General features: G+C 43.1%; 1 protein-coding gene across 2 annotated transcripts in view; it reads left to right on the top strand.

The window, feature by feature from the left end:
* paxip1 (PAX interacting (with transcription-activation domain) protein 1) overlaps positions 1-13,378 on the top strand; it is a 118,308-nt gene that overhangs the window by 36,077 nt on the left and 68,853 nt on the right. For both annotated transcript variants that reach the window (XM_078537060.1, XM_078537057.1), the window contains exon 6: positions 1,355-1,987. In XM_078537060.1, coding sequence (XP_078393186.1) covers positions 1,355-1,987 — 633 coding nt within the window. The remainder of the gene's footprint in view (positions 1-1,354; positions 1,988-13,378) is intronic.

The following is a 13,378-nucleotide window of genomic DNA, read 5'->3' as shown; positions in this document are numbered from 1 at the left end:
GGACATGTTGGTTTTATTGTTTTCTTACTCACTGTTGGAAACCTCATCCCGCCCGTGGATGAGGTTTTGCAAAAAAATGCAAAGGCCGCCTGGCCTATTCGCCCGCCCACCCACCGTAAGGTTGGATGGGCAGCGAAAAATTCAACAAGGTTACCAGCTTAAGGGCCTTAATGGGCCTCTTAATTGCTGGCAGGTGTGCTGCCGACTCTCGTGTGCCCGCCAACCGAATAATCGCGCGATGATGTCAGGAGACTCGCTCGAAGTCATCACATGCTATTTCAGCCTTGGGCATGTCGGGCACGCGCCTGCACATCAAGCTGAAAATCCTGCCCAAAGGGGTCATAATTGATAGCAACTCATCAGGAAGTTTAAAGAAACTTCTTTATCCAGAGTGTGGCTAGACTGTGGAATTTGCAATATGGAGGAGTTGAGGAAAAACGAAGATATATTTTTGGAGAAGTTAGTTAAATATTTGAGGCGGAAAGGAATGAAAGGATAAACCCGTGACCTTCTGCCATCTAGAAGGACAAGGGCAGCAGATGCATGGGAACACCACCACCTGCAAGTTCCCCTCCAAGTCACTCACCATCCTGACTTGGAAATGTATCGCTGTCCCTTCACTGTCGTTGGGTCAAAATCCTGTAACTCGCTTCCTAACAGCACTTGTGGGCGTACTTACACCAGAAGGACTGCAGTGGTTCAGGAAGGTGACCCGCCACCGCCTTCTCGAGGGCAATTAGGGACGGGCAACAACTGTTTTCCTAGCCAGCAATGCCCACATCCTGTGAAAGAATACCTCGACTAACACGGCAAGAGGCTAGCGTGTAGCTTAAACACAAGTAAGGACCAGTTCAGCCGATTGCCCTAGTCCTGCTATAAACCCTGTTTAAAGTTTCATGCCCCCTAGTGCAACCTATTTTACTGATTTTTGTAATAAGTTTACCAGTTCATGGCCTTGGTTAGGGAACTAAAGCAGCTCTGATGAAAGTTCTGTATCGGAAATATTAAGCTGCCATTTCACATTGCAGGTGCTGACAGACGCACAGTATATTTCCAACATTTGCGCTGACTTTTTAAAATATATTCTTGCCAGGATAGCACCGTGTATAGTTTTAATCTTCCTACAATGTGATCTGTTCAAAGTAAAAACCAAAAGATTTCGATTTCTCCCAGCAAATTCTCTCAATACTTCATCCAGTCCGATTTCTCTAGATAAGGAGTAACTTTCTTTTGATATCGTGTCGAGTTCTTTTTAAAAAGAGGGAAAATCAAAGGCAGCCCTAAAAAGTGACACGTTTTCTTAAAATGGGTGGCAAAAGAAATGAGGCTTAATCTTTGTTTTCTTTTCTGACAGGAAAAGTACACTTGCGCTCTGAAGCGAAGCGCTATTAAAATAGTGACGCCCGACTGGGTGGAGGACAGTGTTGCGGCAAAATTGAGGAAGGATGAGTCCACGTATCACCCCCGTCTTATTATTCAGGAAGAGGAGGAGGAGGAGGACGAAGAGGAAGAGCTGGCTGAAAACGAGGAGGAGCCCGAGATGGACGACAAGCGCTCAGCCAAGAGCAGCCCCGTGTCGTCGCGGGGGGCCTCGCCGCTGAGCGTGCCTGGCTTCTCCCCGAAGCGGGAGCCCGAGAAAACGACGGGCGAAATAATGTTCGACGACTCCTCGGACTCTTCACCCGAGAAGCAGGAGAGGAACTTGAACTGGACCCCGGCGGAAATCCCGCCGACGGCCACTGCCAAGCGCCGGCTTGCCCACGGGAAGGACTCTGCCCTGATTAACTTGTGCGCCAATGTGCCCCCGGTCCCCGGCACTATCTCCAACCCAGAGGCCAGGAGCAACTTGATGACCCCAGGGCAAGGGGCTCAGGGCCCCGAGAGGCCGGAGATGGTGGCGGCCTGGAGCCCTGCAGTCAGGACACTGCGGAACATAACTAATAATGCTGATATTCAGCAGATCTCCAGACCATCAAATGTAGCACAAGTAAGTGATTCATCATTCCCTGTTCAAACTATGCAAATTGCTAAAGTGGGTCAATCTGGCGCATTGCTTTTTAAGCTGCAGTGTGGAATTATAGAATGTGAAAGTAAGGCAGTCAATCCTTTGATGTTTTTCAACACATTGAGCCTTCTAGCCTCACTCTGCATAACCATTTGATATCCCTCTATTTAGATTATTGCTATAAAGAGTTCTGATGAAAAGTCACCAATCTGAAATGTTAACTCTGTATCTCTCTCTGCGGATGCTACCTGACCTGCTGTCTGTTTCCAGCATTTTCTGTTTTCCATCTAAAAGAGTTGATGGGATCATCATCTTTAAGTTTGTGGCAGAAAATCTTGCATTCTCCCTTTTTTGTTGCTGAAGATCTTTTTTCTTTTTAACCTCTAATTATCTCTGGAATCGTGTTAAATTTGTGCTGCTGCTTGTTACTATCCCGCTGGTTGTCCTATCAACTCTTTATAATCTCAGAAGGCCCTCCGTCAGGCCACCACCTCTCCCCAATTATTTGTCCATAGTGAGGGGGAGAAAAGAGCTCCTAATTTCAGTGCCCATCTTAATAACTTGCCCAGCGACCCTACTAATATCCTGGAACATGTTTTCATGCAGTGCTTCAAGTGGGAATTTTTCATCTTTTTCTGGCCATCACAGACATGATGGGCTGAATGGTCTCTTTCTACACCGTAATTTTCCAATGGTTCTATGGAATGACTTAGTAAAGGGGAGAACTTCTAAAATTGTTCAGGAAGCAGCTGGGTGCTGTGAATGGGGAGGCTATGGAGGTCTAAGGTAGGAGTAGTTGAGTGGGTTGAATGGCCCCTCGTCCATATTTAACACTCTAATCAGACGCTATATGAAAAAGATAATGAGAATTGTCTGGCTCGGTAATAATGGATCTCACTGGAACAATAACAGCGTGTTAATGATGTCAACCAGCAAGTTGGCCCATGTCCATCAGCACTGAGATTTTAAAATCCTAATCTGCTTTCGAATCCCTGTATGGCCTTGCCATACCCTCATCTCTCATCTCCTCCAGCCCTGCAATTTGCGATTTCAAATCTGCAATTTCAAAAGGAAATTGGATGGGGACTTGAGGGAAATAAACTTGCAGGGCTAAGGGGGATAGAACTGTGGAGTGGGACTGACTGGATGGCTCTACAGAGAGCCGGCATGGACTCGATGGGTCGAATGGCCTCCTGTGAGTATTGACTGTGCTTTCACCAAGCTTTTTGACATCTGTCATAATATCATTTCGTGGCTTAGTGTCAAATTATGCAATGTTCTAATGAAGCACCTAGGGGCATTTTACCACATCCAAGACACTATCTAAATACAAGTTGTTGTAGTTATATGACGTGTTAATGTGGTGTCTGCCAACCTCACTGCCCAGAAATTGAACAATTTAGCCTGTGGTGTCTCAATCCTTCAAGTAGTAATTTGTTCTTGGAGATTCCAAGGAAGAAGTCAAATTTGCAATTTTTATGCTGCCTTTTCTCCCCCTCAATCCAGTCTCTTTATTTCTCTTTCTGTATCTGATTTGTGTGATTTGACTGTATTCATCCACATACTCTCAGTCATTCCTGTTTCTTTCTCAACCCCTAAAGCATACCAGTTAAGAAGAAAGACTGTCTCCCCTGTTGTTCAGTAATGTCCCAGATGACCTGTTGCCCTCGCTGTGCCATTATCACCTCTCATGCCAGCCATTTAGGGTGCAAGACATGTTTGAGCTGAAGGGTGAGAGAGAAACCCTAGACTAACGAGGCACACAGTGAGCTAATGACGAGTTATCGATAAGATGATGGAGTGGCCAAAAATAAAGATCGTAGCTGGAATTCAATGTCAGTAAATGCGAGATGGCACATTTAGGTGACAGAGTGGCAATATTAAAGACGGGATGTTGGAAAGCTGGGTGATGTGGAAGGGCAGAGGGATTTAGGTGCTCAGGTTCACAGGCAGCACCTCAAGTAGATAAATGCATAAATAAAGCTTTCATGGCAGGAGGTAACTGATAACATTCGAGGTGTTATGGGTAACCTACATAAACCACAGCCATGTACATACTGTTTATGAACAAACAAACAAGGAGCAGAAGGCCATTCAGCCCCTCGAGCCTGCTCCGCCATTAATAAGATCACGGTTGATCTGGTGGTAACCTGAAATCTGCATTCCACCTACCTCCGATAACCTATTACCCCCTTGCTTACCAAGAATCTATCTACTTCTGCCTTAAAAATATTCAAAGACTCTGTTTCCATTGCCTTTTCAGGAAGAGAGTTCCAAAGACTCACGACCGAGTGAAAAAGTTTTTGCCTCATCTGTTTTACATGGGGGACCCCTTATTTTTAAATAGTTCTAGATTCTCCCATAAGAGGAAACATCCTCTTCACATCCACTCTGTCAAGACCCCTCAGGATCTTGTATGTTTCAATCAAGTCGCCTCTTATTCTTCTAAACTCCAGTGGATACAAGCCTAGTCTGTCCAACCTTTCCTCATAAGACAACCCACCCATTCCAGGTATTAGCCTGGTAAACCTTCTCTGAACTGCTTCCAATGCATTTACATCCTTCCTTAAATAAGGTGACCAGTACTGTACACATTACTCCAAATGTGGACTCACTAGTGCCTTGTACAGCTGAAGCATAACCTCCCTACTTTTGTATTCAATTCTCCTCACAATAAATGATAACATTCTATTAGGTTTCCTAATTACTTGCTGTACTTGCATACTAGCCTTTTGTGATTCATGCACAAGGACACCCAGATCTCTCTGCACCTCAGAGCTCTGCAGTCTCTCACCATTTAGATAATCTGCTTCTCTTTTATTCTTCCTGTTAAAATGGACAATTTCACATTTTCCCACATTATACTCCATCTGCCAGATCTTTGCCCATTCATTTAACCAATTATATCTGTTTGTAGCCTCTCTGTCCTCTTCACAACATACTTTCCTACCTATCTTTGTGTCATCAGCAAATTTGGCAACCATCCCTTCAATCCCTTCATCCAAATCATTTATATAAGTTGTAAAGATTTGAGGCCACAGCACTGATCCCTGTGGCACACCATTTGTTACATCTTGCCAACCTGAAGACCCATTTATGTCTACTCTCTGCTTCCTGTTAGCCAGCCAATCCTCTGTCCCTGCCAATATATTACCCCCTATACCGTGATCTTTTATTTTCTGCAATAACCTTTGATTTGGCACTTTATCAGATGCCTTCTGGAAATCTAAGTACAGTACATCCACCAGTGCCCCTTTATCCACAGCACATGTTACTTCCTCAAAGAACGCCAATAAGTTGGTTAAACATGAATTCCCTTTCACAAAACCATGTTGACTCTGCCTGATGACTTTGAGCTTATCCAAGTGCCCTGTTTTAGCTTCTTTAATAATAGCCTCTAACATTTTCCCTACAACAGATATTAAGTTAACTGGCCTATAGTTTCCCGCTTTCTTTTTCCCTCCCTCTTTGAATAATGGAGTTACATTTGCTATCTTCCAATCTAATGGGACCTTCCCTGAATCTAGTGAGTTTTGGAAAATTAAAACCCAACGCATCAACTATCTCACTAGCCACTTCTTTTAAGACCCTAGGATGAAGTCCGTCAGGACCCAGGCTCTTGTCAGCCCACAGCTCCAACAATTTACTCAGTGCCACTCCTCTGATGACTCTAATTTTCCTGACTACCTTCCCCACTTCCATTTCCTGGTTTATAGCTGCTTCTGGGATGTTACTTGTATCCTCTATAGTGATGCAAAATATCTGTTCAATTCATCTGCCATCTCCTTGTTTTCCATTATTAATTCTCCAGACTCATTTTCAGTAGGACCAATGCTCACTTTGTTAACTCTTTTTAAAATATTTATAAAAACTCTTACTATCTGTTTTTATATTTCTAGTTAACTTTCTCTCGTACTCTTAATTTTTCCCTCCGTGTTATTCTTTTAGTCATCCTTCGCTGATACTTATATTCTGGCAATCTCCAGGCCTTCCGCCTATCTTTGCACAATTATATACTTTTTCTTTAAGTTTTGTACTATCTTTAACCTCTCTAGTTAACCATGGATGGTGTGTCCGTCCCTTGGACTTTTCCATACTTGTTGGAATGTATCCATTCTGTGCATTCTGAAATATCCCCTTAAATATTAGCCACTGCATCTCTGTTGACCTATCCCTTAATCTAATTTGCCAATTCACTTTCGTCTACTCAGCTTTCATGCCCTCATAATTGCCATTATTTAAGTTGAAAAACTTAGTCTCAGACTCACTCCCCTCTCCCTCAGACTGAATGCAAAATTCAGTCATATTATGGTCGCTGCTACCTAGCGGCATCTTCACTGAGATCATTAATTACTCCCATGTCATTGCACAATACCAGGCCTGGTATAGCCTGCTCTCTGGTTGGCTCCAGAACATGCTGTTCTAAGAAATTATCCTGAAAACATTCAATGTACTCCACATCTAGGCTATCTTTGCCCATCTGACTTTTCCAGTCTATATGTAAATTAAAATCTCCCATGATTATCCCCGTGCCTTTCTGACAAGCTTCAATTATTTCTTTCTTTATGCTCAACTCTACCATGTGGTTACTGTTCTGGGGCCTGTACGCATCTCCCACAAGTGGCTTCTTGCCTTTACCATTTCTCATCTCTACACAAACTACTTCTACATCCTGGTTTCCTGAACTTGGGTCATCCCTCTCTATTGTGATAATACCATCATTAACTCACAGAGCCACCCCTCCACCTTTTCCTTGCTTCCTGTCCTTCCTAAATATCCTGTACCCTTCAATATTCAGGTCCCAATTCATGTCCTCTTGCAACGATGTCTCTGTAATGGCTATCAAATTGTAATTATTTATCTCTTTGTGCGCTCTAAGTTCATCTGTTTTGTTTCGAATGCGACATGAATTCAGATATAGAGCTTTTAGTTTTATCCGTTTATTCTTTTTATAACCTCTAGTTTCATCTGTTGATGAACTGTTAGATTTGTACTCTATCCCTTTGTGTCACTCTGTTTTTCATTTCCCGTAACAATATCTTTCTCTTTTGTCTTTTCTCTGCTCTTTGATTTACCACATCTTCCTAAATCTGATCCCTTGCCCCCACTATTTATTTTAAAACCCCCTCTACTTCCCTAGTTATGTGACTTGCAAAAACACTGGTCCTAGCACGGTTCAGGTGTAGACCACCCCAATGGTATGGATCCCACTTTCCCCGGTACTGGTGCTAGTGCCCCACGAACTGGAAACCACTTCTCCCATACCAATTTTTGAGCCACACATTGATTTCCCTAACCCGATTTGCCCTATGCCAATTTGCACGTGGCTCAGGTAATAACCCAGAGATTATGACCTTTGAGGTTCTGCCTCATTGGTGCCTAGGCCCTCACACTGACAATGCAGAACCACCTCCTTTGTCCTGCCTATGTCATTGGTATCTACATGGACTACAACACCTGGGTCCTCCCCCTCCCACTGCAAGTTTCTCTCCAGCCCCAAGCATATGTTCCATACCCTGGCACCAAGCAGGCAACACAGCCATCTGGACTCTCGCTCTTTGCTACAGAGAACATTGTCACTCCCCCCTTATTATATTATCCCCTACTACCATTCATTCCTTATTGTTCCCCCCACTTGAATGGCTCCCTGTACCACGGTGCCACGGCCAGTTAGTTCATTAAACCCTGCAGCCCCCACTCGTCTGAACAAGCTGAAAAAACGTCAACCCTGTTGGACAATTGCAGAGGTGCTCACTCCTGCGCTCCTGCCCTCTGAGTCCCCTTACCTGCCTTACTCACAGTCACACTCTCCTGTCCCTGACCACTGACCAAATCAGCCCTGACCTAAGATGTGTGACTGCCTCCTCGTACAAAGAATCCAGGTAATTTTCCCCTTCCCTGATGCATCACAGTGTCTGTAGTTCAGCCTCCAACTCATAAACTCTGAGCTGAAGCTGCTCAAACTTCAAACACTTACTGCAGACGTGCTTGTCCTGGATCAAACTGGCATCCAGGAGCTCCCACATGCTGCAGCTGTGACACCTCACCTGTCCTGACATCCTTAATGTGTTTGAATTAGCTATTTCATTATTTTATTCAATTATATATTTTGCTTTCTATATATTTTATTAATCTTGTCACCAGTTGCTGGACTACTTTGAACCTTAGGAATCGAATAAACTCTCGTCACTTACCAGATACTCACCAAATAACTAGCTGCTTCTCCTGCAGCAGAGTAAGACCACTTCCTGAAGGCTGAGAAAGCTAGAAAGCAAAATGGTACCTCTTTCCCTTCCTTCTCTAACTCCCTTCATTACTCAACTCCCAGCACTCTATTGTAAGTCACACCTCTTGCAGTAAATCTTACCTACAGCACCTCTCCTCCGCCCCCCGCCCCCAAATGCACCGAATTCCCACTTGAACCAAATTCCAAAATATACCCAGTTCCTGTCTCTGATCACGAGCCTCTTATACTTTTAGGCTCCACACTGTGTGAAGTATGTGAGGCAATATGAAGGATATTGATTTACTAGGATGCTGCTGATTTAGGAATTTTAAAACATCTAAGGAAAAATTAGGGCTGTTTTCAGTAGCACAGAGGAGAGCACGGTGGTCTGATAGAGATGTTTAATATTATGGGGCAAAGTGAATAGAAAACTGTTTCCAGTGATCGCAGGATCTAATAAGAGATATAGGTGCAAAACTAAATTTAAGAGATTAAGACAGAGGTAAAACTATTTATTTTCTAAAGGGTTGTTAGGCAGTAGCATGTACTGAAGTTGGTGACTGAAACCGGGACTACATCAATATTGAAGAATAAGTTCAGTCGATGATTGCAGGAATAAAGCAGAAAGAGGTCCAGAATAGCTACATAGACTTAGGGTTACTCTTGATGTGGGGGTTAAACACCAACATTATGTGGCTGGGTAAACAGCTTGTTTCTCTGTTGTCTTTTCTATATTATTCTACAGGCAGAGACACACAAATGCTTAGGAAATCTGCACAGGTATATGTCTGCTTCCCTCTACTGTGACTCCCTACGCCACCAGAACTCCGTTCTGTCCCTCACCCCCAACCCACATCTGTGCATGGCACCATTTGGATTGAGCTTCAGTTTTGTTTACAATGCTCCCTATTTGAGTATTGTCTATAGATTTTGGCGCCGCTTCCTGTTGAAAATGGAAATTTCTTCCAAGAAGTTGCCTCGTCTCATTGTACCTTAATGCAATGAGCCTTGAGCTGAGTCAGAGAGAGTAAGCTTGTCCTAGGTTCCATCTCTGGCTTGTACTGAGTTATCTGACTTCAGTTTGGGGAAGGCAGAATCATCCAGGTTACTGTCCAGTGGTCCCTGCTGGAAAGTGCCCATCATATCAAAAATAGGAGCAGGAAAAGATCGTACTATCCCCCAAGCCTGTTCTGCCATTCAATGAGATGGTGGCTGGTCTTCTGCCTCGACTCCACTTTTCCTGCCCCTTCCCCACTTCCCCTGATTCCCCAAGAGACCAAAAATCTGTCCACTTCAGCGTTAAATGTTTTCAATGATGGAGCATCCACAACCTTCTGGGGTAGAGAATTCTGAAGGTTCAGAACCTTGTAAGTGAAGTCATTTCTCCTCATCTCAGCCTGTAAAGACCAATCCCTATCCTAAGACTGTGCCCCTGTGTTCTAGATTTCCCAGCTAGAGGAAACAACCCCTGTGTCTACCTTGTCAAGCTCATGCAGAAACCTTCACTGTCCGACATTTAAGGCAAGTATATCCTTCAAAACTGCACATTACCCCAGGTGTGGCCTCACCAAAGCCCTATACAATTAAAGGAAGACTTCCTTATTCTTGTACTCGAATACCTTTGCAATAAAGGCCAAACATGTCTTTTGCCTTGCGATTTTCCTGCTGTATCTGCATAAACTGTGTGTTCCTTGTATGAGTGCCCCCAAGTGTCTGAGCATCAACATTTCAAAGTTTCATGCCTTAAAAAATATTCTGCTTTTCTATTCTTCCTACCAAAGTGAATATCCTTGCACTTCTCCACATTGTACTCCATTTGCCATCTTGTTGCTCACACCTAATCTGTCTATATCTCTGTCCAGCCTCTTTGTGTTCACCTCACAATTTACATCCTCACCTCGCTTTGTATCATTAGCAAGCTTAGATACATTACTCTTAGTCTCTTTATTTAAGCCATTAGTTTAAATTGAAAATAGCTGAGGCCCCAGCACTGATCCCAAAGGCACCCTATTAGTTACAGTCTGCCAACTTGAAAATGCCAAATTTACCTTGCTCTCTGCTTCCTGTCCCCTCTCGATGCTAATATATTACCCCCAACTCCATGAGCCGTTATCTTGTGTATTAACCTTTTGTGTGGCATCCTACTGAATATCTTTTGAAAATCTACTATATTTATAGTACTATAAAGTCTATATATAGTCTACTATATCTACTGGCTCCTCGCTATTCATCCTACTAGTTGCGTCCTCAAAAATCACCACATTTTTAAACACGTTCCTCTTTTGTCAAACCATGTTGATTGTTTTGGATCATACTATGATTTTCTATATGAATTGTTAAGACTTTCTTAATTAAGAGATTCCGGAATTTTTCCGGTGACTGATGACTGGCCTGTTCCCTGTTTTTTCTCTCCCTCCTTTCTGGAATACATTTGCTAACTTCCAATCCGCTTACAGAACTCTAGGACGTAGGACATCAGGTCTTGGGAATTTGTGGAATTTTAGTCCCTTGAGATCCTCCAGTACATGTGCTCTGCTGATATTAATTACCTTAATTTCCTCAGTTTTATTAGCACCTAAGTTACCTTCTTTCTGGCATGTAATTCCTGTGTTCTACTGTTAAGACTGACACAAAATATCTGTTCAGCGCCTGTCGTATCCCCACTGGCCATAACAAGTTGTCCTGTTGCTGTGACGAAGGGATCAATGTTTTCTTAAGCTACCCTCCTTTCAGTCCAGAGTGACTTGTACTCTTGCACTGAGTTTGTACATTTCCTACCTCCCTTCAGTTCCAAAGAAGAATCAGATTGAATTCAAAACACGAACGCTGTTTCTCTCTCCACAGATGCCGCCAGACTTGCTGAGTTTTTCCAGCACTTTGTTTTTATTTGTGCCCTCTGGCCACGGTAAACAGCCTCTCAGCACCTACCCCTGCCAAACCCCTCCCAAGAATACATGAGATTACCTCTCATTCTTCTAAACTCCAGAGAATATCAGACTGTAGACTTGTAGAGGAAGAGTATCTAACTTGGCTGTGTGATAGCCTCACGTTCAGCATCCTGCTTACCTTCATTGGCTACTTTTGTGTTCATTGTGCCACCTTGGCTTAGACCAACTAACTTGGCACAGACTGGAGATTGAACCTGGGCATTCCAATCTATATGCTTTAATTGCATACCAGAGTTCGCCCACCAACTGGGTCTTGAAGCAGATTTAGTGCTCTTCAACAAAAAATATTGATGATGAGACTCAGTTATAGCTACTTTCAAACCCTAGTTGAAATGATGTGCACGTTAGCGGAAGTTTTATTACCACTTTGAATAATTACTGTGCCTTTGAAAGTTATTTCCTTGCAGTAGTTGCAGAGTGTTCATAAGTGGCACAGCACGGCATATTGTCCAATTGTGTTGTCGCTTCCATCTTTGATGGTGGTGTAGTAGTATTGTTACTGGATCAGCATTCCAGAGGCCCAAGGTTATGTTCTGGGGACATGGGTTCGAATCCCACCACAGGTGCCACTGGAATTTACAAATTCAATTAATAAATCTGAAATTATAAAGCTAGTCTCAGTAATGGTGACCATGACAACTATCATACGTTGTTACTAAAAACCCATCTTATTCACTGAAGTTAATCAGTGAAGTAAATCTGTATCCTTACCCAGTCTGGCCTACATGTGAGTCCAGACCCACAGCAATGTGGTTAACTCTTAACTGCCCTCTGCAAGGGCTTAGCAAGCAATTAGGTATGGGTAATAAATGCTGGCCTTGCCATCAATGCCCACACTCACATGAAAGAATGAAAAAAATGGTGACTAGGGAAACTGGTAGAAACAAGATATGCCTGCAGCATTCATATCAAGATGGATGAATTGACAGTACAAATAGAAATAAATGGGTATGGTAGCTATTACAGACATGCTTGCACGGTGACCAAGGCTAGGAGCATGACTCAATGCTCAAGGGTATTTGACATTTTGGAAGGATAGGAAGAAAGGAAAAGGAGGTGGGGTAGCTATGATCTTAGCTTGGAAGATCAAAATATAGCACCAGTTTAGGTGGAGGTAAGAAATAGGGGAAATAAGTCACCGGTAGGAGTAATTTATTGGCCTAACGGTGGCTACACTGTAGGACGGAATATAAATTAAGAAATAATGAATTTTAAGAACATACGAATTGGGAGCAGGAGTGGGCCAATTGGCCCTTCGAGCCTTATTCAATAACTTCACATTCCTACCTACCCCCAATATCCTTTCACCCCCTTGTTAATGAAGAATCTATAAAACCCTGCCTTAAAAGGACTTTGCTTCCACTGCCTTTTGAGGAAGAGAATTCCAAAGACCCTGTATTTTGAGACAGTGACCCCAAGTTCTAGATTCTCCCACAAGAGGAAACACCCTTTCCATTACCCCCTGTCAAGTCCCCTCAGGATCTTATGTTTCAATCAAGTTGCCTCTTAGTCTTCTAAACTCCAGGTGCAAGCCTAGCCTGTCCAGTCTTTTCTCATAAGACAACCCGCTCATTCCAGGTATTAATCTGATAAACCACCTATGAACTGCTAATGCATTTACATCTTTTGTTGAATAAGGAGACAGTGCTCAAGATGTGGTCTCACCAATGCCCTGTACAATTGAAGCATAACCTCCCTACTTTTATATTCAATTCCCCTTGCAATAAATGGTAACATTAGCTTTCCTAATTACTTTCTGCGCTTGCATACCAACCTTGATTCATGCACTAGGACACCCAAATCCCCCTGCATCTCAGAGCTTTGCAATCTCTCACCGTCCTGCCAAAATGGACAACCTTGCATTTTTCCACATTATACTCCATTTGCCAGATCTTTGTCCACTCACCTAACCTATCGATATCCTTTTGTAGCCTCTTTTTATGTCCTCCTCATAACTTAACCTCCTACCTACCTGTGTGTCATCAACAAATTTAGCAACCATACCATCGTTCTCCTCTTCCAAATCATTTATATAAATTGTAGAGTTGAGGCCCCAGCACCGATCCCTGTGGCACACCACATTTATGCCAACTGTTTCCTGTTAGCTAGCCAATCTTCTATTCATGCCAATATGTTATCCCCTACAGCATGAGCTTTTATTTTCCACAGTAATCTTTGAGGCACATTATCAAGTGCCTT

Source organism: Cetorhinus maximus, chromosome 3 (assembly GCF_964194155.1).
Source record: "Cetorhinus maximus chromosome 3, sCetMax3.hap1.1, whole genome shotgun sequence".
Classification (NCBI taxonomy): domain Eukaryota; kingdom Metazoa; phylum Chordata; class Chondrichthyes; order Lamniformes; family Cetorhinidae; genus Cetorhinus; species Cetorhinus maximus.
Note: the sequence above shows the minus strand (reverse complement) of the source record. Positions and strands in the feature narration are given on the sequence as shown.